Source organism: Polistes dominula, unplaced genomic scaffold, assembly GCF_049000335.1.
Source record: "Polistes dominula isolate Pdom_NZ unplaced genomic scaffold, Pdom_raw_medaka contig_20, whole genome shotgun sequence".
Taxonomy (NCBI): domain Eukaryota; kingdom Metazoa; phylum Arthropoda; class Insecta; order Hymenoptera; family Vespidae; genus Polistes; species Polistes dominula.
In genome coordinates this window covers 833876-861180 of record NW_028301147.1, presented here as the reverse complement: position 1 = coordinate 861180, position 27305 = coordinate 833876, and the positions used below count along the sequence as shown (strand labels likewise).

The following is a 27305-nucleotide window of genomic DNA, read 5'->3' as shown; positions in this document are numbered from 1 at the left end:
GAGAGAAATGTTCATTTATTATTTTTTAGCTGTTCTGTTACTTCCCATTTTTTTTTTCACCTTCTTCGAACAAAGGAACAATTTTCCTTCCTTCAGGGAAGGACATGTCGATAGAGTTTTAATTCTTTTTTTTTTTATCCTCTTCGTCCTCTTCACGCCTTCCTCCTCAGTATTACGCGACACGATCTAAAAATTATATATATATATACATATATATATATATATATATATTTATTGCGATATATCCTATAAAGACTGACTCCAAATGGCCGCGAGATTTATCGTAGTGTCAATGAACGCTGTGTTTTGAACGTTCTTTTATGTAAATACCAGGTATATTAGATGACAATTACAATAATAATATTAATCCATTACCTGTAACAATACGAAAATACCCCCCGCCCCCCTCCCTCCCCCCTTACCCCAAAAAAGAAAGAATTAAATTAACTGTATAATAATATTTATTTTTTATCATACTATTTTTGCAATAATTGTTTTTTTTTTTATTATTTATTTAAATCTTAAAAATTATTTTATATCATTAATTATTGATTTCAAATAAATTAGTGAATTATTTGTTAACCCTTTCGCTACTACTACGGGCCATTATAGTGGCCCTCCATAAAATACCGCGTATTTTACATATGACGAACATATGCAGTTATAACACCAAGTCAAATATCCCACTGTGGACGTGTAATTTTATGGTTTTTGTTTCATTTGATTAAAAATCGTCAATATCAACAACAAAATTACTTGAAAAAATCAATTGCAATTTCGATGCTGTTGCACGTATTATTAGTAGGCCCGTACAGTAGAAGTAACACCACGGAAAATACGCCCGTAGCGAATGGGTTAATCTTTTCATGAAACCCGAAGTTGAAGTGAAGACTTCATTTTGAAGTTGCAATTATTAAAAAGAAAAAAGAAAACTTTCAAAATGCATCCCCAAAAAAGGGCCATAATGGCAGGTAATGGGTTAAGAACAATACGATTGCTTTACAATTTCGAATGTACCGTTGAACGATTGAATGTATTTTAGACGAAGATTAGATTTCCAATTGGATAATTTCAACGTTTATTTATTTCAACATTTTTTTGTTCAATTTCTTTTTTTTTTTTTTTTTTTTTTTTCGTTCATCATCATCATTTTTCAATTTTTCGTTCGAAAGAAAGCGTTAAATATAACTGTATATGAATCAAATGTGTGCAAGTATGTGTGTATGTGTGTACATAGTGACAAAACAACGAGATGATGTTCTGTAGGTTTTAAGAAAAAAAAAAAAATGAAAAGAAAAGAAAAGAAAAGAAAGAAAAAATATATAGAAAAATTAGAATAATTAAAGTATTAGGAAAAAGAAAAATGGGCCCTAATGTATGTGTGCCTGCTATTGTAAATAATTCTTAGAATATAAGTTAAATCGATAATTTATTTCGTGTGAAAAATTATTTTCTTTAAAATTAAGAAAATATTATTTTACCAATCATCGAACAACTGCGGAATCGACTTTTCTTTCGATAGAGAGAGAGAGAGAGAGAGAGAGAGAGAGAGAGAGAGAGAGAGAGAGAGAGAAAGAGATAAAACAAATGGTAAAAGAAAAATAATAAATGTAATTATTATTAATCTTAATTTATACGAATAAAGATATCGAAACAAATGAAATATTATTATTATTATTATTATTATTGGAAGAAAATATAAATTTCTTTGACCCTTTTCACCCATCCTTTTACATTCCCCTTTTATTTAACACACGAGAATGATATTCTTGTTTTTTTTAAAAGGACTCGATCAAATGAAAATTTACGTTTACATTTGAAACGATCGAAGAAGAAGAATACTTTTGAGATCGCGGATCTTCGTGACGAGATCTACGAAGCTGCTCTCTCTCTCTCTCTCTCTCTCTCTCTTTGCTCGATCTTTGGCCCTCCCTCGGGGCAATGTCGTAGAACCATTCAATATTTTCCCATTACACGATGCGAGCACATCGATGTAACCACGCGAAATATGACCCAACTGGTTCTACAGCTGGACGACTTCATAATTCCTCCGAGGAATATCGTGGGAGGCCCCTAACCCTAACCTCCATGCTCAGGAGACTGGTTCGTTCGAAAGACGACTATCTTTCTCTCTTTTAAACTCTTCTTCTTCTTCTTCTTCGTCCTGTGTTCTTTCATCCTTTTATCCTTTCTTCTCTTTCTTCTCTTTCTTTATTTCTTTATTTCTTTCTTTGGCTGTACACACTCGCAGCTACTCTCTCACGAAGCATTCGTTGCCCCAGCAATCCTCCTCCTCCTCCTCCTTCTCCTCCCCACCTTTCTTCATCCTGCACGCGATGATAACGACCAAGGAATCCCGCAGGAATCCTTACTCCGATGGATAAAAGAATTCCGACCGCGTACAAACAGGAATCCAAGCTAATGCTTCCGACACTCAACTCTTTCTTTCCTGCCAACTAACTTTTCCCCCTTTTGATATACTTTCCCTATTTTTTTTTTTTTAATCCTATTCGTAAGCAACTGGAAAATTCATTGCAGCAAATATTAAACAGTTAATTGTTTTGTTTGATTTACAAAAAAAAAAAAAAACAAATAAGAAACAAGGGGTTGATGATACTCGAAAGAAATGTTTGTCCACGAGAACAAGAATAGGATACTACTCTGAATTGTTCTAATTCAAGAGAAAAGACGAGTGCTCGTTGAGAAGATTGAGGATTGCCACTTGGTAAGACAAAAATCTCTGCCACTCGAACTGCTGGGCCCGTTCCGGCCAGTCCAAGCTAACCCAAGCTAAGCCAGGCCAGACCAGACCGGGCCCACTTCTCACAGCGGTCCGCGCTTTGATCTCGGAACACGCTTAAACCCTCTCTCGCTACCCATCTTCGCTACCATCTTTGCTACCATCGTCACCACCGTCACACCACCACCACCACCACCACCATCACCTTTCTTCTATAGTTCTCCAAAAACTCTCTCTGGGGACCAGAGTTTCATTCACTTTTACTATTATTACGCATACCGTCACGCATTCTCGAGTTGTTACGCATCGAGTCCTCGACCTTTGCCACTTAGTCTCGACTTCTTTAATATTGCGAAAAGTAGAAAGGAAAAGAAAATAAAGAGACAAAAAAATAATAATAATAAAAAAAACAAAACAGAATACACGGTTTTTTTTTTTGAACATAATATTCATTCAAAATGAATTGTGTTAGCAAAAGATGGTTTGACGAGAATTCATTTCGAATTGATTAAGGAATTATAGAAAAAAAAAAAAAAAAACACGTGTTTCTTCTTTGAGTATTTTTACAAGCAGAAGATGAGGGGTAGAGGGGAGGGGGGAGAAGAAAAGATAAATAATATAATAAAACGAAAGAAACAACTGTCGGAGAAGTTGTCGCGTTGACGGTGGACACAGGGGCGGGAGGGAGGGAGGAGGTGGGTGGGGGAGACAACTTCGTGCCATTATGCCGGACGAATACGAAATTCGTTGACTGGGGGATGAGGGAGGGTGGAAGGAAAAGAGAGGGTTGACGATCGTGCTGTCCCACGACGACGAAGACGACGATGAGAGAGATCAACTCGACGTTGAATGCGTCGTGTCCCGTCCGTACCCATCAAGGATGCCCGTTGCGTGCGATCCGACGCGTCGTTCTGCGCCTTCTTCATCATCTTCTTCTTGTTCTTCTTCCGTGGTTCTTTTCCTCCTCTCTCACCCCATTGGCCCGCCTTGATTTTATCGTCTCAAAGGCCTCTCATATAACCTCTAAATGTTTTCGTCGCCTTTTCTACCGGATTGATCGTTATCTTTACCGGGTACACGCGAAACTGCACAAAACTGCATAAAACTGCATCATCTTTCGAGATGGGTACTTACCGTACCTTACCGTACCTTACCGTACCGTACGTACTACTTATTTTTCAAAGAAGATTCCTCAATTATACGTTGTTAATTTAAAAAAAAAAACTAAAAGAAAAAATCCACTCAAATTTGCTGGCAATTCTCTTGCGAAGAGAGTAGGGGGGTGGGGGAAGGTTTTTCGAAAGGGATTCTACGATGATGCGTCCAATACAACAAGTTGGAAGGGAATGATGGTATAAGGGGAAGGGATAAGAGAAGAATAAGAAGCAGAAGTAAAAGGACGATGACGAGGAGGAAGGAAAAGGAGGAAGGACGCAAAAGAGGCGGTCGTCGAAGTGACCGAGGCGGAAGATGGCTACGATCAAGAGCATCTTTTTATATCTCTCTCTCTCTCTCTCTTTCACACACGGGCGTGCGCACACTCCTCGGGCCCGTCCGTCCTTCGTGGATGAGAATTATCCCCGATAAAAAAAGGAGCGCGCGTAAATCAACTAATTTATCGTTTTTGCGATTGAGGAGAGAAGGTGGGCCCAGTTGCTCGAACATACACTGCCGGAATGGCAGGAATCTCTTTTGGCGGGTTCTACGGCTTGTCCTCGCGCGGACCTTCCCTCCGTTCCTCCCTCTTCCTCGCGGCTTCTCCGTGGGAAAGAATATCGGCTGACGTTTGGGACCACACCGTCGAATTATCGGTGTTTTGGCATGTTATAAGGGCCCGCGTTCCTCTCCCCCAGCTTGGTTTGGGTCCGTCCAACTCCTCCCCACCCTGGTCTCGCCATATTCCGCAGCAGGGGCGTGCGAGGAGAAACTTTGAGAAGAGAATCTCTCGCGGAATCCGCGCGTCCTCTCTCTCTCTCTCTCTCTCTCTCTCGGACTGTGGGAACATTTACGGGGTACGAAATCGCGAACGAACGACTGACTCCCTGGAAGGCATGTTTCCACACGTCGACGACACGAGAATTCCTTTTCGTCCAAGGTCGGATGGCAGCAAGCCTCGAAAACCTTATCCGACGAATCTTCGAAAAAGAACTCGATAAGAGGTGGAGACCACCACCATCTTCTTCTTCTTCTTCTTCTTCTTCGTAAGATCTCAAGTTCAATCCCACGGGAATAATGGGAACAAATGGAAGTGAACACCGTCAAAGGTAACTCCCCCTAACTCACACACAACTCTTACCAGAAGCTCATTACTTTTTTTCTCTCAACGCGCAGGATGAATGACTTAATTTTAGGAGAGTTCAGAGAGAAAGAGAGACAGAGAGAGAGAGAAAGAGTAGCAAGGGTGGTCGTAGCATAGGAAGAAGTATTACGAAAGTAACGTCACGAGACAACCACCTCACGAGCACCGTGACCAATTCACTGAGGTACCGCCAGGAAAATCAACGATCTGATTCCCTTTCATTCGAAAAACATACACACACACACACACACACACACACGACACGTACCAACGTGGTCGTCGTCATTCTTTTTTTCTATTACTTTTCTCTTTTTTTCTTTTTCTTATCTTTATCCTTATTTGTTCTACTCGTTCAACAAGTCCGCGTCCAATTGGAATTGTCAAGGTTTCGGAATATTCGCAGACGAGTCAGTCTACGAGGTGAGACATGTCTTTTTTATTGAAATGGAAAATAGATTATAATTTTATGAGAATAATACTTTATTATTATTATTATTATTAGACATGGATTCTCTATGAGAGTCTGGTGAAAGTGGAATATATATATATATATATATATATATAAATGTGTAAATAGAGCGAAACGAATGTTGTATGATGAATAGAATGAAAGAAATGAGAAAGTTATAAAGGATAGAAAATATATTAAATTTATATGTATATATATATATATATATCTACCTGGAAAGGTATCCTCTTTTATTTCCGAAACGCCGAAGAGAGGAGCGACGTTATTATTAATGTCGAACAAAAAGCTTAAAATACATCATTCGGGCGCCGGCGGCCACCTAAGTAGCCAACTAAAGGAGGATTCGTGGGTTGGTCGGCCGACACCAAGAGACTTAGATAATTAATGGTTTTACGATATTGGAAATATCTCGCGTCCACTCGAGCAAAATTCATCGGAGGCGTCAAAACAAAGACTATGCCTTAGCAACTTTGAGATCGTCTATGGTGGTCTGCTTCCCCCTTTCTCTCTCTCTCATTCTCTTTCTCAAAATGAATCATCATACTGGCCCAGTTTTTTTATTGCATTTCGCGCTACGAAAAACTTTGCTAGGTTTCTTTTTTATTTACAATGTCGATTAGAAAAGAAACCAAAAAAGTGAAGATTACATTTTGAAAAAGGAAGAACACACGTTGTTGTTGACGATGTAGAAGAAGAAGAAGAAGAAGAGAAAGTGGAAGAAGAAGTACGTAGTACTCTTACCTTAGTAAAACGCAAAGACGAGACCACCTGGTCATTCGAGAACTCGACTCATTCTTCTGTCGGACGTTGTACGAGAAAGAAGAAGAGCGATTCCTGGTAAATTAGCATATACTACTTGGGATCAGCGTCTTTAGGGGGGGGGGTATCCATGCAACAACCTCTTTGTTCTCACTATTTGATTCACCATGAGAGAATTTTCGATCTTACATCTCTTCCTTCTCTTGAGATTAAAAAAACAAAGCAGCAAGTCGAACAAGTCAACAAACACACTGACGACAATTTTGTGATCCATTCCGTTTTTCATTCCCATGATAAATAAAAAAAAAAAAAAAAAAAAAACACTTACAAAATTAGCTAACTCTTTAGATCGTAATAAAGGGAAAAAAAGGAAGATGAGAAATATGAAAAGAAAAAATAAAAATGAAAGAAAGAGGACGACAAGGCTTGGGTGAGGAGGGAAAGGAAAAATTACGCGGAGCTCAGCTGCATTACGCGGCATGAGTAGCAACTCTCACCAGGAAGCCAGCCCATCGGCTGGGTAAGAAGAACACCCATATCGCCGTACCCGATTGCGCTTCCTTCGTTGCTTTCTCTCTTTATGCTTCAGACCCAGAGATTACGTTCCGTAATTAATGTACACAGACTGACGCCCTTGGTGCCTGGGAATTCTGGCTGCGTTCTTTCCGAGATATTTCGCTACCATTCGAGCGTAAAGGAACGACGAATGAAAAATGTATATAATGGTTGCGTACTTTCATCCTCCGAACGCATAACCGCGAACGCTCACGTTCAGGCAGAGAGACCTTCCTTGTATTCTCAAACGGAATTTGTTCGGCAACTTTTATTCCTTTTTTTCTTATTTTTATTTTTTACTCACTTACCGATCTCTCAGCAATCTTAGCGAATATCGAAGAAATGATATATATATATATATATAAAACAAGTGGAATTGTTTCGCAACGTTGTGTTACATGGCGTTAAAAAGAAAGAAAGAAAGAAAGAAAAAAAAACATACAGCAAAGTAGAAAAGCGTGGAACAACATTCGATGTGTGGTGCTTGGTATAATAGAGAAAATGAAATCGATTAATTAACCTGACGCAATCTTGGCTCGATCTTACGTGAAGGGATTTCCGTTGAAGAGAAACTATACTACTCTCTTTCATTCCGCTTCGTTAGCAAACGAAATCGTCTTCGATCGAAAGCTAATCGATGAGAGAGAGAGAGAGAGAGAGAAAGAAAAGTACGACTCGATTCGAATCGCTCGATCGCGAATCATTGTCGGTGGTCGCCGACGTTTGCCTAACAAAAGAGGACGATCCCCGTTAGAGGAGAAACGTTCCAATAGAAATGGTTTCGAAGGAACGAGTACAACACACATTTTATTTTGTTTTAAATCCCTTTTCATCAATGTGAGATTCGTCCAGTCACCAATATCGTTGCTGCTGCTACTACGAGACTTACGTCAAAATTCACAGGAGGAACCGTAAGAGGTGGTGGTTCGAGGGAGGGCACCAAAGAAAAGGAAACGGGAAGGGGGAAAAAGGGTAGAGGGAGAAAGAAAGCTTTAGGCCCTGTTCGGACCCACCGCCGTGTTCCGCGAGATTCGTAATTACGCGGCAAGGCCGCCGCGAAAGAGAGGCGTCAAAATCGCCCTTTGGCTTTGGGCCCTTTTCTTTATCCTCCCTTCCTCTCTCTCTCTCTCTCTCTCTCTTTCTCTCTTTCTCTCTTTCTCTCTCGGTTGTTCGTGCAGCGGTGCTCGACCAACCGAGACGGCTATTATCGAAATTGATATTTTATTGATAGGCCGCACCGTAATCCACAGGCCCTTTATTGAGTTATTTCCCGATAATTACGAATCAATAACGATAATTTAATACACTTCCATCTTGTTCAACCTTTACGCCAAAAGCTTTTATTACCTTTTAATCATTTTTCTTCTTTTCATAATTCTTTTAAAAGAAAACTTACTTCACGATAGTTGCCACAGATTTTTGCTCATAAATGTTACCACACGTCTATGGTGTTTTATTAAACGCATAAACTTCGCAAGAATATACAAAGTATCGTTCGATGAATGAACTATTATAAAAGCTTTATAAGGATGCAACATCAAAAAAAAAAAAAAAAAAAAAGTCTCATTTAACTATCCTCACGAAGAGTAGCCAATAAATCGTTAATGACGCGTTAACGGCCTATCGCGACACGCGACTCGTATCCCTGCCAACTATCAACTTGCTAACACAGCAAGAAACAGCTGTTGCTGTTTGCAAAGCACACGCGACTAAAATCAAATTTAAATTAAAAAAAAAAAACTATAATCAAAACAATGACTGCTGCTGCTGCTGCTGCTGCTGGTGGTGGTGCTGCTGGTGGTAGTGCTGATGATTATAATTTTGAATATTATTATTATTATTATTATCATTACATTTGAAAGGGGAATATTTTAGATGAAATGATTCGACGACGTGGGTGGTGTAACCTCGAATAAGAGATGGGGGTAGGTTGGGGAACTCGTAGTCTGGTACTTACTTAGATGGTACGCGTGTCTTTGGCGTGTCGCGTTATCGTGGACACGCATGTAAAAGCGACGTACTCGGCTCGGTAGAGGAGGAGGAAGCGTGTCCTGCCGGCTAAATGCTCGCATCCATATTCCCAAGATCGTGGGTGGACGCGCGACACGAACGAGAAGACAAGGGGACAAGTGCTCAGAGACAACAAGCGCGTTCTCGGCTTTGCTCTTCTTCTTCTTCTTCTTCTTCTTCTACTTCTTCTTCTTATTCATCTTATTTTGTTTATTCTTGTATGGATTTTCATACGAGGCGACCTCCCTGGCCGTTTTCGACGAGCCCTTCCTCCACCCAACCCCTCCCTTCCTCCCTCCCTCCCACTACTTCCTTCTCCTCTACTGGACTCTTCGAAAGCCGACTCGGAGACTTGGAACAAGAGCACGAAGAAAGAGAGAACGAGATTAATATTGTATCTTATTTTCTACAGATCCCTTAAGTCTCATGGTTCGAGTACACTTCAGATTCGATATAATATATCGGGTTATTCCATTGGTCACTTCTTCTTCTTCTTTTTATTTGCTCATAACTTTCTTTAGCAAAAGAAGAAACAAATAACAAATGTTGATTTGAAGATATAGCGCGAAACATATATATATATATATATCTAATAACATTTTGGATGACTCTGTTTATCTTGGAGATTCTCTCTCAGCCAGCTCTTTCGTATAGCACGGACCGTTTTTTAATTCGCAAAGAAGGAAAGGGGGAGAAGAGAATGGCCATTTGGGGACCCATAACTTGGCTTTTACCTCGTGGTGTTTATGTACTTTTAATAATGTCCGATATGTCTCGAGTCCGCAAAGGTTCTCTCGCGAGGGCCCCATGCTGCGAACGACTCCTTCTGCCTCCCAAAATCGCCATAGCCTTTCGCGACGTGCATGGGTGTCGAGAAAGAGAGAGAAAGAGAGATAGAAGAGAGTGTCCTCTCTCATTCTTTCATTCTTTCATTCTTACTTTCTTTCTTTTCTTTAAGCTTCGCACGCGCCCGCCCTTCGAAATCGGACACCGCGCACGTCCTCGTCTTTCGTCCTTCGTCCTTAGTCCTCGAATAACGTTGGCACATGTTAACAGGACTTTAAAGTTTTATTAATAAGGATAAATCAGAGACGCCCCGCGGATGAAGTTGTCGGGTGCCCACGGTCCGGGTTTAGCCTATAATTCGGCAGGGGGTTTTGTGCAAGCGACCGAGACCAAACGGCGACTATGGTGAAAGGTGGAGAGGGGTAAGAGAAAGGGGGCGGGACGGAGGAGAGAAGGTGCAGCGACATGCCGGTTTACGAGCATTGCCCACAATGTCGTGCCCCGTTGCAACGCGAGACGCGCAAAGATATTTATCGTCCTGTGCCCAGCACGTCGAACCTTTTCTCCTTCGTATTCCCCCCTCCTCTCTCTCTCTCTCTTTCTCTCATTTTTTTATCTCATATGCAACCGATGCGGAAAGGTGGATCTCACGCATTCTTCGACTTAGCAAGTCAGTCCTGTAAATTCTCCGCTACTGTCATAAGTCGGGAGCTTAAAGGGTTAATTTGCGTGCGTTCACGTTGGAAACCCTTATCGGCTCGCATAGTAAACGAAAATTACTCCGTTCCAAACCGACACGTCCGTAATTTCGTTTTCTCCTCTTTACTTGGTTCAACCCAAACGAAGAAGGAACGAAGGAAAGAAGAAACGAAGAGGACGCGTCGAAGGAGAGCGGGGTAATTACGCAAGTCCGAGTATTATATCGGTGGCGACGAAATTCCAAGAAGTTGGAAGAACCGTAAAGATTTCAACGACCCCCCCCTCCCTCTCCCTCTCCCTCTCCCTCTCCCCTTCCTCCCATTCCTCCCAGCTAGCCTTTGCCAGTGGCGTAGTCAGCCGCCAACTTCAACTCTCAACTTCATCGAAGTGAAAAACACTTGTTCAATTTTTCTCCCAATTAGCGAGAGAAACCAAAAAATTCGAATCCTATTAATGAAATCCTATGAACAATCATAATCCAAAGTTAAGAAATGAGAAAATTCTATAAGTCCTGAAGATGTCAGAATTGAGTTGAGACGACTAAAAGTCTACTGCTACTACTACTACTACTACTACTACTACTACTACTACTTCTCAGCAGCTCCGAGGCCCCATGGAATTATCCTCCTGTAAACACCTACCTAATTAAGATTGGAACATTTTAACGTCCTGTTCAGGTAGACTAATAAAGCCTCTAACGTACGGTCAGTTTGTTAGGCGCTTATGGGATCGTTTAATTAATATTGGCGTCCAAGCAAGCGCGCTTGGTTCCAACAAGCGACCACCTCCGGTGTCTTCTCGGCGTTGTCCTCAACCTCATCGTCATCTTCGTTCACGTCGTTGTCGTCCCGCATGCATAGGTACGATTCTCAACAGATACCTAACAGATACCTTTGATAATCTTTCATAAAAAATAAAAAATAAAAAAAATATAGAAAAAAGAAATGGCGACACAGGTACCAAGAGTTAACTAACCTTTTTATCCCTCAACTTTCCTCCCCACCCCCGTCACCTTGTTCTTCATTCTTTTCCTTAAGGGATTCTTCCTCTCTTGAAAGATTCGAAACCGAACTACGAGACGGCAGCCGAAAATTATCCCGGTTGGACCACCCAGTGTCGAGAGTAGTGTGCTGCCAGACCAATCTTCTGAACATGGACGACTAATCGAGCTACGGACTGACTCTCAGCTTCGACACGGTGGTGGGGCTAATTGCAGCTCACCACCTTCGGTACCTTCCTAACCCCTTTCGTACCTACCTACCTACCTACCTACCTACCTACCTACCTACCTACCTACCTTCGAGAGGTCGACCTCTCTATTAAGAAACTTTTACGCAAGTGCATTTCGCACCGCACACCACACCATCCCACAGGTACAAGGTACCTGTACAACGTCACGTATTAAATTGACCGGTGCCAACGCTTACTTTTTTCTTCGATACGAATCTTTCCTCACTTTGCTCCTCCCTCTTCCACCCCTCCCTCTCTCCCTCCCTACCTTTCCTTGCGAGATATTTTTCAAATTACCCCCTTTTACCTACTCGTGTGTCGATACTTTTATCGTCTTTTATTTCCACCCATCTTTTGGATTATTCCTTTGGTAGATGTTATGGTTAACCCACGCTTACCTACCTAAATATATATATATAATATATGTATGTGTATCCTAAACGAAAAAGGAACTAAACGTTTCCCATTGGAGGAAGGATAAATACAGGATGATAATGCTTTTAAAGCAGACCGCCGCGGCACACTGGGCTTTTAATCTCGCTAATTTTCGCGCCTAATAAACGTCCGTTAATCGGATCGTCGAACCGTTTCAAAAAGGAACGCGTGGAAAAGTAAACAGATTGTAAAGATCGTCATCCACCTTTTCACCCTTTTCTTTTTTTTTTGCCCATTTTACAGCTTCCGCTATCGTCGTCGTCGTCGTCATCGTCATCGTCGTCATCGTCATCGTCGTCATCGTCGTCGTCTTTCCAATGGTTGGCTTGCACTAAGAAAGTATGCAAGAGCTATAAGATACGACGAGAGTCCTCGAATATCTTTTGAGTTTATGGCTACGCCAAATTCCAACTTCTTCCAACCCCCCTCCCCCTCCCTCAGCCATCCCCCCTTCTCTTTTTTTTACCAGCTTTTTTTTTTTTATTCTCTCTCTCTCTCTCGAATCTTTCTTGGCTCGGAGTAAAACTATTTTATAGGAGATGTTAGACAGAAATTCTTTATTGCCCCCTTCGCGACTTCTTTTCGTACGTAAAATTAAATTACACCTAAAAGCCCGTGTTCTACACGAGCCACGAGAACTTACGATCTCTTCTTCTTCTTCTTCTTCCATTTTTTATTTGATTTTATTTGATTTGATTTTTATTTTCTTTTTCGGTTGAAAATTTTTTTTTATTCTTCGAAGCTATTAACACTCTCTCATCCAGAGAAACAAATAAATCCTCGTAATAGTTTGTTGAGAAACGCACGTACACACACACACACACATACACACACAAAACTTGTATATTTATTTATTTCTTTTTCTTTTTCTTCTTCTTCTTCTTCTTTTTTTCCCCCTTCATTTAATTAACTATCATTTATCTATCATGGTTTTTCATTAGAAATCGTAATACTTAACTTAACTTAAACTTACCTTTTAATTTTCGATAATGGATAAATGGATAATCTTTGGTATGTTGGAAACAGGATAATTTTCTGAAATAACATAAATAAATGTTCAACTATCCATTTGTATTTCTTTTTCATGTTTTTTTTTTTTAAATATCTATGATTCGTTCATTCGAAGTATACAGTAAACTGAGTTAAACTATCGCATGTAATCGTATGATTTAATAATTGATAACCAATTACTACTACTACGACAACGACGACGACGACGACGACGATGATTCAAGTTAACGTAATCTTATATATGCATGAAACCTCGTATCAGTCTTATGTACAAAAGTAAAGAAGATTGATAAGAACGTAAAAATAAATTCAATTAATTTAATATTACGCTTGACTATTAACTAAAAATATAAAAAAAAAAACAAAAAATAAAAAAACCAATTCTTTCACTAAGATATTTAATTGATAATATTATATACCCGGGTGAATCATATAAAACAAAACTATATCTTCAATTGTAATTTGTTTAGTTTTTTAACGAGACATCAACGTGTTATCATTTGACAAAACAATATTAATAATTGTAATTTATTAAATACAATATTTTACCAACTATACATATTTTACCATGTACAACCCATATGTGGATTGTACCAAGCACAACTTTTTATTATTTAAAAAAAAAATGATGAACATTGAATTATATTAGAGCTTAAAATGAAATTTCATCGAAAATTTGTTACTTTTGATAGCTAATAACAATCGTGATATTAATGAGATTTGTTTTATGATTCATCCTGGTAAATTAAAAAAAAAAAATAAAAAATAAAAAATATATAGTCTAGGTATATTCTATGTGCAAGTATAACTCGTATATATGCACTTATATTAAATACGAGTAGTAAGCATACCTATGCAAGAATGAATATGCTGGAGATACTTGGAAAGCTTTAAGTGAAAAAATTAACGACCTCTTTCATTAACGCTAATGGTAAGCTAAGAAGAATAAACGTTACCTTCTTCATCTCCTCTCTCTCTACGAGTCGATAATATAACTAATCGTACAAGACGACGTTGTTAAAAATAATTGCTTAAGGGTACGGTAGAATACGATAGAAAAACATCGATTATAATAATAGTACTTCCAAATTAAAATACTTAATAAAGACCGTGAGAAAATCTTTCTACTATTTACAATCTCGTTTTAAAACGTATTATATCGAATAAGTAATAGTTACGTTATGTAAAATAATTTTTTTTCTTTTTTTTTCTTCTATACTTAAACAAGGTATAAATGATACTAATAACGTTAATATTATATATATATATAAAATATAAAATATAAAATATAAAATCACAAAATGCTTGCTAATAAAACAGAGAAGGGGGGATGATAATCTATCGTTCATTCGCGATAAGCGAAACCCAACGTGAACATATATAAATTTAATATCATTTACATCGATAATAATAATAATAATAATAATAATAATAATAAAAATAATATCAAAGTAAAATAAATGAAAATATTTGATATGAAACAAGAAGGTGGTGAAGGAGGAGGAGAATAATATCATTTAACGACAAGTATTGACGGTAGTTTTGACGAGACAAGTTTCACAAGTGACCTCGCAACAATATCTGAACCTACATTGACAATTGACCTTTTCCTTGACTATCCTTGTATCGTATCCTCTGCCGCAACATAAAAGTTCGCAACCTTCAACGCCAGGACTGGAAGAATTGCATCGTCTACCGACAGTACCGAGAGATCCCGTCTTACGATTGGGTTTGCAGAAATCCGGTGAGTCCTCGCTATAAATCAGATCGAATCTACCGGGTGGCTTGATGGTCGGACCCTCGGTGATGAAGCTGTGACCGTCGTTGCTGGGTATCACCTTGGCTGCACCATCGAACGACTCCTTCAGACGATTGCCGACCTCGCGAAAGGACGGCATCTTTCGCCAACAGGTGCGCACGCTGCACGAGCCCGACAGCCCATGGCACTTGCACTCGATCGTCATGAAATTCCTCACCGCCTGTGTTTGTGTATTTTGTCAAATCGTTTTTTTTTCCCCTTAGTTTGTTCAAACACGTGTCACACTTTAACAAACTTCACTTACCAAACGTCCAGCAGCATTGTTGTGAAGTTTAACCAACGTTTTGATGTCACTGCGTTTTCTGTAAGGCGCATCCATGAAATCCTTAGACTTACGAAAACCAAAATTGACGTTGTCACCACAACCACCCCATTCCCATTCACCCTCTGTCAAAAGATTTTTCTTAACGTCAGCTGTAAGCGCGAGTTTGCCCAATCGATTATTACCTGTAAATGAAGATTATTCGAGAAACTTAGAGTTTAACTAGAATCACGATAAACTATCTTCCTTTATAGATACTTTAATGAGGGTAAGGTAAGGGGATAGGCTTAGGGCGCGCGTTAGGGTTTTGCTACCAAATAAATATAAATCGTTTTACCATGGAATACAGGAGAAGAGGAGTAGGAGGAATGAATTTTATCTGTGGGACAAGCTTTTACCCTTCGTCGTCATCTTATCGCATGAACATTCCACAAGGTCACCCATGGTACAGGCCCTGGTAACCGCATAAGTAACTCCAGCGGCGGTGATGGCGTTCACGAAGCCAGTCTCCCTGGTATCTGAAAGCATCGAAGGGGGGAATCCAGAATCAATTAATGGACTCTTGTTAAGGGAGCGAAATCCTCGACGTAAATCACTGATCGAAACGGAAAAGAAGAAGAGACGCGTGTCTCTGCGTGCGTGCGTGCGTGCATGCATGCATGCATGCATGCGTACGTGCGTGCGTGTCTCTGCATGCGTGCATACGTGCATACGTCGAAAAAGAAGAAGCTTTAAAAAACGGTCAGAACGGCTCTACGCGAATACTCAAGGAGGGATCGAAGAGAATGCCGTGAGATAAAAGTAAAAGAGGGACGAGGTAGAACTCGTCGTCGAGCTTCCACTCTTGTAGGCGGAAGAAACAGGTTGAAAAGGAGGAGAAGGTCGCGGAATCTTGGATCGGCCCAAGAAACAAATCGGATTACGCGTCGTCCACCTCCTCATCCTCTCTCGGAGTGCACATAAATACGAAAGATCGCTACCCTGCATGCTGCATTTGGCCTCTTCCCCCTTCCCTCCCTTCGATCCTACTCACGCGGGGTGAATCGATTAATTAGCTTGCTTGCTTACTTGCTTTGCTTGCTTTCCAACTTTGAAATATGCCGTAGAAGAAGAAGAAGAGAATCGTAGATCGAGACAAACGATAATTCTTATTCCTTTTACGTATACGTTAGATAACTCAAGTCAATCTGTATATATATATATATATACAGCTAATACTTTAAATACACATCGTGTATTATCCTATCGCGATACGACTCGTCACAGTGAATTGTCTAATCTATTAAACGAATATTCGGCTAATTAGCATTAGCTTCGAATAAGAATCGAAAGAAAATAAATAAATAAATAAATAAATACAAAAAAAATGGGATGTTAAGGAATCGAGTAAAGGAAAGGAAAGGAAACACGTTCGAATTGGTCAAAAATTCTCGGAATGTCTTCTCTTGGTAGAGTATCCTCCACCTTACCTCACCTCACCTCACCTCACCCCACCCCCCGTTGGATTATATCCCGAAGGATGGTTCGAAACCGTGGCGATAAGACTAATTACGGCGGTAAATCGGTAAAGGTTCAGAACGAAATATCGGAGGAGGCGCTTATTTCGTATCCAACAACCCAACGAATCTGCCTTTCCGGCAGACTGCACGGGGGAATTTCGATATCGAGTTGCCGATTTCTCAGGTGGTTCTGTAGACCCCACCGCGGGTTCAATGTCGAATAAGGTCTTCTTCTCACAGCATAGTATATATATATAATATATATATATACATATATATATGTATATGTATAGTTTGTTCAGGCTCCCACGCGAATAGACCACTGAAAGAACGAGCTTGCTTGCTTGCTAACGAAATATCCTATTCCGTTTCACCTGTCACGTCACCACTCCATCATTAAATGAACAATGAGAGATTGAGCTCCAAGTAGTTGCACCCCTTTTTCTTCTTCTTTTTTTTTTTTATTAAAAGAACCAGGATCACATTTTGCCTCCACCACCGGTGGGCGTTCGTTCGAACGCGTCCTATTCTCCCAATCTTTTCTTTCTCATATATTCTCTCACTCTCTCTCTCTCCCTCTCTCTCACTCTCTCGTACTCTCTCACTCTCACTCTCTTTTCTTATTTTCATTGCTATACATTTAACAGCAATAAGAAGCATCCGGAGGGTTGCTCTTGCGAATCTCCGCGACGCCCACTTCTTTTTTCAACTCTTTTTAACAGGGATCCGCGTAGAGATCCCTTTTTCTATCTCACTTTCCTTCTTTATTCCTTCTGATGGTGATGGTGGTGATGATGATGGTGGTGGTGGTGGTAAAAAGGCATGCAAGAAAGGGAGAAAGAAGAACTCTTCTATACCCAAGTTTTGCTCTTTTCATCGATCTCAACTCTCACCGTCCCATTACTTCGACGATTCTCACGCAAGAATCTTCGCAAGAGAAGCTGCTAAATATCGCGGCATGGATCGAAAAGAATCAGAATGAAAAATACAAAATAAAAAGAAGAAGGAAGAGAGAAGAAGAAAGATCGATAATGATCTTAACAGTGGATTGTTTCAAAGCGTAGGTGTGTCCAGAATCATTCGATCGACTATCCAATTGACGACGAGCTGTGATGATCGAGAATTTCAATTCAATGAGAGGGAGAGATATCTGCCATATACTTGCGCTCGAGTTCTATCTCGAACGTATGTGTGGCCAAGAAAAAAAAAAGAGAGTGGGAGGGGGTGGGCGAGGGGGAAAGGAAGGAAAGGAAAGGAAAGGAAAGGAAAGGAAAAAAAAAGGGCTGAGAAGGAGTCGTACGCGTTAAGCTTGATTCTTCGTGGTTCCCATGGATTCCAGGCGGGTATCTACGGTGCGGATCGATGGCGGGACGGACGGGACGGACGGGACGGACACGAACGAACGGACGGACGGACGGACGGACGGACGAATGGAGCTAAGACATAGGCCGAAGGAAGCTGCCACCGCCCGCGTATCTTCTGATGCATCGCCTCACCTTTCAGTGCGTATTTAAACGATACGATAGTTTTATACGAGCGATCTGATATCGAGGTTCGAGAGCGAAAGGTCCATTCCCTACCCTTTTCCCTTTCCCTTCGACCATCTTCAAAGTCTCAACTCCTTACGACTACCTCGATTCTCGAATCACGTGTACCTTTTAACATGACGGAAGCAACCGTTCCTCCAACACACACATACACACAGTCAGACAGTCACCCACCCTCTCAGAAGGGGGACAGATTTCTCGATTATTTATCCAAATTCTTAAGTTATTTATTTCGATAAACTTGCAACTCTTTAAAGGAATGAAAAAAAGTGTTGTGAAGTAGCGGAATTTAACGAAAGATAATTAAAAGGTGCACACTCGGTTTAAAAGAACTTCCCGGTGCACCTTAAGGGATATCGAACTAAGATCGTTCGAAAAGTTTAAAACCCGATGATCAAAGAAAGAAAGAAAGAAAGAAAGAAAGAGAGAGAGAGAGAGAGAAACAACATTTAATTCCCAAGTAACATGCCTGGAATTATCATAACATCTCGAATGGTAGAAACGAGTAGAGTTCCATATACACGCGTGCACGAGTACGACGTAAGAAAGTCGTTTCGTTCACCCATCGAGAAATTTTGTTTGGTTCTTTTTGTTTTTTTTTTCTCCATACGGGTTGATCTTACGAGACACGCACGTCCGTCTCCTTCTTTTCTTTCGTTGTTCTTCCTTCCTTCCTTCCTTCTTTCCTTTCTTTCCTTCGTTCGTATGTTCGTACGTTCATCCGTTCGTTGTGGTCCCAAGCGAATGGGGGGTTTCAAACAGAAAAGGAGAATGGAAAGAGATCGAGAGAATGCACCTTCCTCGAGGTGTAGAGGTGCACCAGGTAATATAAATCACTTCGAATCAATTAGACACTAGGGATCGCGAGCCGATGATCTTGCACTGCCTCTCTCTCTCTCTCTCTCTGTCTTTCTTTCTTTCATTCTTTCTTTCTATCTCTATCTATCTTTCTTTCTTTGCCAGGTGCAGGTTCTGTCTTTTCCACCATGTCCCTCTCCTCTTCTACCTCACCTCTATCTTCGGTCCCTTCTTCTTCTTCATGTTCTTTCGTTCTTCTCTCTTTTCCACCAACTCGTTCCGACGGCTTGGCCAATTATCAACATTCCGGGGCATTATCCTCCAAGCGAGACTTACGCCGTGTTTAATTGCGAGTCTTCTCATCTTTCTTTTCTATATGTTTGATTTTTTTATTTTTTTTTTTATTTTGTATTTTAAAGGATCGTACATTTTATCCTTTGCAACACACGGAAGAATAATCTGTTCGATAAAAAAGAAAATAAGATAATGATGATGATGATGATAACGATCTAAATAATGGAATATACAATATTCGAATACAAATAATCAACACAGGTGACAAAATGTTCGATAACGTTACATAAATTTGCCACACCTGTTACTTGTACAAAAAAAAGAAGAACAAGGAAAGAAAAAGATCTCAAGAAAATGATTCGCACATATTTCAATGTATTTTTTTTTTTACAATAATTTAAATCCATCCTTTTTTGTTTCAAGAAAAAGAAGAAGGGAGGATGATAAAAGAAAGAAAGAAAGAAAAGGAAACATTTTATCGAGGTTCCCGTAAGAAAAATCTACGATCGTTCTTTTGAACGAGAAGACGTCAGAAGGAAGGAAGGAAGGAAGGAAAGAAGGTTTGGTTTGGTTTTCGTCCTTGTAGCTAGCTATAGCTAGCTAAGTTACTAACTATAGTTAGCTAGGTTGCTAGCAGGTCCGATCTTCTCGTCGATCGTACACACCACACCATTTATGGTGGAAAAGAAATTATAGCGACGACTACTACTATTCGCGACTTACTACACGCCGCTGCTAACTTCAATGTTATCCACGACGATTACCTTCGTTCTCTCTTTCTTTCTTTCTTTCATTCTTTCTATATTCTTTCTTTCTTTCTTTTTTTTCTGTTTTTTTTTTTTTTTTTTTTAACCCTCAGTGTATATCGCAATAAGCACACGCTGACATATGCATAAATATCCGCGGTGAATCCTTTATCGATGCGTTAGACTGCAAAGAAGACTGCTCTGGCAATGCAAGAAACGTGGAATGCAAATTCCACATCAATGAGAAAGAGAGAGAGAGAGAGAGAAAGAATATGTAAAAAAAAAAAAAATGAAAGAAAATAAAACGAGGCAAATCGATCCCCTTCACTCCTTCCCCTTTAGTTTGATCAAACGTTGTTAATTCGTTCAACTGACTAATTTATGCGATTTAAAACATATATATATAAATAACGTTATATATGCATGTGTGTATGTATAACAGGAATATTATATGTAATAAATAAAAAGTAGGATATTAATGTTCTAATTTCAGCATTTCTTTTTACTGTAATGTAGGGGTCGGCAACCTTTTGAATCGGAAGAGCCAAATATTACAATTAGCAAAATTTCAAAGTTTTTTTAAAGAGTCACCAAATTTTTTTCTTGCCAACAATAAATAGTACTCGCATAAATAAAGTTAGTTTTTTGATAAAAAGAAAAGATCTAATCTATTTATTCATCGGTGCCTAATTCTTTACTCTTTTAACTAAAGAGCCGCAGCTTCATATCGAAAGAGCCGCATGTGGCTCGCGAGCCGCAAGGTTGCCGACCCCCTTTCTCTAATGTAATTATTTTGATCGTTCATGCGCAGTGATGACTTCGAGGGTGAAAGTTACGTGTAATATAAGTAGAATGTATTAGATTATTAAAATAATTGTTAATTAATCGAAAGAAATGTGTATTGTTATTTAAAATCACCAAGTATATGATCGGTGTACCGTCCTCTTCGAAATTCACCTTCAGACCGATACGTTACTCTCTATCAAAATTCTTTTATTGAATGTTGTTTATATGACATTTCGAAAGTCGGGGCATGTGTCTAACGTGAATAATATTCTTCATAAAGAGAATTGAAGATTGTAAACGTTTTAATTGTACTATTTTCTTTTCATTCTGACAATAAACTAATAGTTTAACACAGTGGTCGGCAACCTGCGGCTCGCGAGCCACATGCGGCTCTTTGAATGTTAAGCTGCGGCTCTTTAGTTAAAAAGAGGCATCCGTTAGGCACCGATGAATAATTAGATTAATTTTTTTTTTTTTTTTTAATCAAAAAACTTTATTTATACGAGTATTATTTATTGTTGGCAAGAAAACATTTTGTGGCTCTTTAAAAAAAACTTTGAAATTTTGTAAATTGTTAATTGTAATTTTTGGCTCTTCCAATTCAAAAGGTTGCCGACCCTTGGTTTAACAATATCTCATATTCTATTTTTGCTACAAAAAAAAAAATAAGAAAACAAGTAATAAAAAAAACGTCGTATTATGTAATAATTGAGCACAATTTGCAATCAGGGTTGGAGAGTGGGGTGAATCCTATCTAAGGGAACAACACAGGAATGGTGAATAAGTGAACCTTGGAATTATGTCGAACGTCTGAGAAATCACGGTGATAGGTGAGAGGTGAATTGAAGAAGAAGAAGAAGAAGAAGAAGAGAGAACAAGTAAATGATAGAAAGAGAATGGAAGAGGGGTTGGAGGGGTGGGTAGGGGAAAGTAGGGAAGTGAAGGTTGAGGGTAAGGGGAAACTGGGGAAGGAAAGAGACTGTAGTTCTACTGCTACTAACGTAAGATCGAAAGGGCCCTTTGGTTAACTGATCTTATCGTTCCCTCTCCCGCGGTGATTTGTTTGCTCGAGCACGTCGATTTATCGCGCAGGATGCGCCGATTCTTCTGCGTAATAGATCCTCCTTGGCGTCACCGAGACGACGTACGTCGATTTCAATGCTCCTTATGTTAACCATTTTCAAGGAGAGTGCCCCCCCCCACCCCCACCCCGAGGAAGGAAGAGAAGAGAAGAGAATTGTATCGATGAGAAATCACTCGTTGTGACTTTCGATTTCGATCTATTATTATTTTCAATTAATTGTATACTGTACTTTTAATATATTACTCATCGTTTGTTTATTAGGTGAATGAAAATAAATTATTGAACAATTGGAAATAGAAATTTTGTTAAACTTGCAACATTGTTTTTGATGCATGGTTGGTTGTTTAAACGTTATTTGGTGACAACGTGGTAATGGAAAAAAATTGTGAGCTTTGTTTAAAGTGTGTATGATAAAAACCTAGATTAGATGTTATATAAATAAAATTATAAAATTTTATATTATATATATATATATAATATTATTATATTTAATATTAAATTATATTATAATTAAATTATATTATATACAATAATTATTAAATATTATATATATATATATATATATAAGATATAATTATATAATAAAATATTATTATTAAAAAAATTAGATTATTTTACCAAACATAAAAAAGAATTACACCACATTAACTTGAAAACCATAACCAACCAATTAATCAAATATCCAAATAATTACAAATTAATTATCCAATTCTCAATCAATTTAAAATAATCTAAATATTGTAAAAAATAATACTTGCTGTATCAAAGAAAGATATTCTTGGTTACCCTGCAAAAGCACAAGTGGAAAGAAAGAAAGAAAGAAAGAAAGAAAGAATGAAACGTGGTGGAGAGAATTTCATCTCTTCTTCTCCCCCCCTTTTCCTCCCCCGTTCCCCCATTGCCCCCCTGTCTCTCTTCTCTCTTCTCGTTTGGTCTTCTTTCCTCTACGAAGAAAGAGCATTCAAATGTCAACGGCGAAGAGTCCTCGGAGTCTAACGGGCTAACAGATCTGTCCCGGTCCTTCGTCTTTCGTGTCCTTTCCTTTCCCTTCTTCTCCCTTGCTGGGGCCCACCACCTAGCCCCCATGCCAGTTAAAACGCACACGGTAGTCGAGATACAATAAACGTACGGGACACTAAACTGTTTGCCGCTGTCAATTCTTTGTAAGAGCCACCGGCCAACTCGTACTTTCCTTTCTTTCTTTCTTTCTTTCTTTCTTTCTTTCTTTCTTTCTACAGTCCTTCTTAAAAGTATTACACACTGAAGTATATATTCACTTTCTTATAAATAACCTTTTTTTTTTTTGGATTATATTATATATAAATATTGTTAATTGTATTGTTTTTATTTTAGAATTTAATACAAGTACAAATAAAAAACGAAAAATATAATTTTGGTACTTCTATATTTTATATATATATATATATATAATATTAAATAATATTAAATAATATAATATTAAATAAAATAATATTAATAGAATAGAATAGAATTATATATAATATATTTAATATATTATTAATTTATGTATAATATATTATATTAATATTAATATTAAATATATATATATCTATTATACATTTATATTTATATAATATTTTGCAAATGTTATATTTGTCCTTTTATTAACAATTAATAATCCTTTTATTATTTCTTAACATTTGATAAATTACTTTAACAATTCACTGGAGGATTATTTCATTGAAAAATCATCAAAAAAGATAACTGGAGAAAAAAATAAAATTTCTGTTAATGTACCATTTAAAAAACGATTTGTCAATAAAAATAAATGATCCGTCAATGAACACAGGTAACCATAAGAATCCCATAGTTTGGTCAATATGAAGAAAGTGTTAACAAAATATTACCACCAACTGGTATCCGTGACCGATAATCACATTAAGAAACGGAACTATGGTTTTCCATAGAAAAAAAAAAATAAAATAAAATAAAATAAAAACGATAAATCCTTTAAGTTTTGTATGAATCATTTTAAGAGTAGTTGTATACAAATTGTGGGCTGCCACATTTTTGGTTGAACGTGACAAAAGAGAATAAGATGCATGAACTACCACGACGACAGTGATGAACCCCCCGATGAACGGTCGTTGGAAAGTTTCCTTTATTTCTTTTTATTTCCACCCTCCTCTACCCCTCTTCCCCCCCTTCCCAAATTTTCGTTCGACCATAAAATCAGTACCGTAGATAAATAGATTTAAAACCAAATGATGCATACCATTTCTATCCTATGGTATAATAGCAAACCGTTAGTTTGTCTACTCTTCAAATTCGAATAGCAAAAATGCCAAGACTCTTCTGTACAGAAAGAAAGAAAGAAAGAATGAATGAAAGAAAGAAAAGAAAAGAAAAGAATAGAAAGAAAGAAAGAAAGGAAGGATAGAAGGAAGGATAGAAGGAAGGATAGAAGATAGAAAAAGAAAAGAGAGAGAGAGAGAAAGAGAGAAAGAGAAAAGGAAGTGTACGAGTACTTACGTAGCGTATTAGTTAGCACCGAGTGTCGCTAAGGTGACAAAACGGTTAGCGCCACGGCGCTAAATTCGCCTTAGCCTTTCATTATCATCCTTCAACATTCTCCAACTTGAACGGATGAGAAGAGCACAACATGGACTCATGGAAAAATCTCGTCTCGTCTCGTCTTAACTTTTACCACGAATTGTGGTAAATAAACGATATCGTTTCAAAGCAAATTCCTCGCCAATTTTCGACGAACCACACACACACACACACACACACACACACAGGAAGAACTCGAAGAAGAAATTAAACGAAAAATCACAGAGAAACATGAAAACTACAAACAAAAAAAAAAAAATATAAATAAAATGAAAAGAAGTAGCAGCAAAGTAGCAGCAAGTATCGTACGTTATCGAATTTAATGAAAGATTCTCCCCCAAAAAAAGATCAAAACAAAGATGATGATATCGCAAAGAACCCAGTGAGATATTTGGATCTACGTGTTTACGAACCCCCCACCACCACCACCATCAGCAGCAGCACAACCCGTGCCGACGAGCCTACTGCAAAATAATTAGCCTCGATTTAGTGGTGATTCCATTTAGTTCAGAGCTCCCGCTTACCGGTCCTATTACCGATAAACACGCTTCTTTCTGGGGGATCGTTCCTACCCAGAGACCCAGGACGGTTAACTTCACAAACGGACCACCGTCATCGCAAAACCGAACGAACCAAACCGAATAAAACCGTTTTCTTTATTTCCCACACACCAAATATCCTTCTTCTTCTTCTTCTTCTTCTAATTTTTTGTCTTTAAATATGCAAGCTACTATCTTCTGTTTAGCCACTTAAATTGCATGCCGAATTTCCGTCATGTTTGGGTTGTACGGAAAGCAATGTCATTTTTTCTTTGATAAAAATGAAGACAATTTTTGTTTCTAGGTTAAACCTAAGCCTTTCAAACAGTTGCATTTGATAAATTGAACCTCACACCTATCCCACGTGTTGTTTGCATCAACTAATTGCAATGATTGTGTCAGAAAAAAAAAACCAAATTACTTTCCAAACAGCCCAATACTTTACTCGATTATATGATAAAATATTTCAATGGGGGAACAAAAAAAATGTTTAACAGATATTATTCTATAAAATGAAGGAGAGAGAGAGAGAGAAATCGCATGTGTTTCTCGAAAGTGAACGGTCGGAAGGAACGAGCAACGATTATATCGATGCGCCAAGGTGAGCATCCTCGTTAGAGTTGAGAAACGTTTATAAGAAAGAAAGAAAAAAAGAAAAAAAAAGATGGAAGATTCCTCGAGCTCTCGAACGAATATCATCGTCGTCATTCGGTTTATCTATAAGTAAACGGAAGAAGAGAAACACTAATTATCGTTGAATTTTCATCTCTCTTTCTATCTTTCTCTTTCTCTTTCTCTCTTTTCTTTTTATAAAACTAAAAAAAAAAAAAAAAAAAAGATGTACGATAATCGTCTTAGGTTAGACCAGGAAATCGTTTTGTATCTAATTGCTGCTTTCTTTGTTTTTTTTTTTTTATTACGAACTCGAGAAAATTTCGAAGAAAATAAAAAAACAAAAAAAAAAGGGTGAGAAAGAATTGTCTTCTTTTACTTTGTAGATATTTCATTTTGAAAACCTAACCTAAACTAAAGATAAGCACATGGAATGAATTATGGAGGGTAGAGGTTAGGAGTATTATCTCTGTATATGAAAAGTGTTCGTCGAAATGCATTCAATTAGGGTGGCGCCACAGTAGCTTTAGGGTAGCTTTAAAGGAAGCGTCAAATATTATTAAAGTACGATTGAGAAATAAACAATTACAATACATTTACAATTGCTACATTTATACCATACGAAGTGTCTACACCAGCGCCACTCTGGAAGATTTTTCAACTGTTATTTATAACATACGCTGAACACTTTTTCTAATTTTCTTCCATAAGAGATAATAATCATAACCTTTACTCTTCATAGAAAGAATGAAAGAAAGATAAGAAAAGCGTGACGACACACACACACACACATCATCATGGTAATAATGATGATGATGATGATCATGATGATCATCTTTTTCCTATTCATTCGTTTCTTTTCTACTATGGGAGTTTTTGACGCCCATGTTCAAGTCTTATCGCGACACGCGGCAGCCCTCAATTAAGAGGTGCTGCTAGGGTCCACGAATGTTATACCAGTTTTCCACCAGTCCCCAACTTTTGGACCACACAACAGGAGGAAGCTACCTGAGAGAAGAAGAAGTTAGTTCTCTTGTGACCTATCGGGCCAGATCGGGCCCATAAAAATTAAACGTCGCCAGATAAATAAACGTCAATCGGGAATTAAGATAGGCGCCCGTTTCGGTTCCCCCTTCAACCCTAGTGAAAACTGTTTCTACTTTTTTCTATCTTTTTTTGTTTTTTTCCCCTATGATCCACCCGTTAGGAATTCCCTCTCCTTTCCTCTCCCATTTCTTCTTTCCAAACGAATAGATAACACTAACATAGGACCTTCAAATATATAGCCACGAATTTTTGTAGTCTATCGGGGGAAAACGAAAGAAAGAAAGTATATTGAACACCCCTCACCTCACCTCACCTCCCCTCCACCCCCTCCCCCCTCCCAACCATACGAAACGATATCTTTTTCCCAACGACTCTTACCTGCCAACAGGTAATGTAATTAATTCGTCGATACGCTTTAATCGTCGTCCAATGCTGAAAGGTTTGAAGCTTTCAAGTACCAATTTAAGATCTAAGATACTACGAAATAGTTATCGTATTATACGTTATAATACTTAAAAAGATATACTAATCCTATGTATCGAACTAAAATCTAAATATATGTTTCTATTACGTACACTTACGGACAAAAGTTTATAACATCTGTTACAACTTTTAAATTACATCATTACGTACGATTTTAATTGCGTAAATGTCAATATATGTGTCGAGTATTTTTAAAGAGGAAAGAGTGGGGGAAATACGTGA

The 27305-nt window shown here is 38.4% G+C and overlaps 1 protein-coding gene across 2 annotated transcripts in view; it reads right to left on the bottom strand.

The window, feature by feature from the left end:
- Positions 1 to 13032: 13032 nt before the first annotated feature.
- The window catches only part of LOC107067419 (protein Wnt-6), a 40368-nt gene continuing 26095 nt past the window's right edge, over positions 13033 to 27305 (bottom strand). For both annotated transcript variants that reach the window (XM_089177365.1, XM_089177366.1), the window contains exons 3-5: positions 15473 to 15592; positions 15057 to 15259; positions 13033 to 14972 (exon numbers count right to left, since the gene is read on the bottom strand). In XM_089177365.1, the coding sequence (XP_089033491.1) occupies positions 14511 to 14972; positions 15057 to 15259; positions 15473 to 15592 (785 nt within the window). In that variant the 3' untranslated portion in view covers positions 13033 to 14510. The remainder of the gene's footprint in view (positions 14973 to 15056; positions 15260 to 15472; positions 15593 to 27305) is intronic.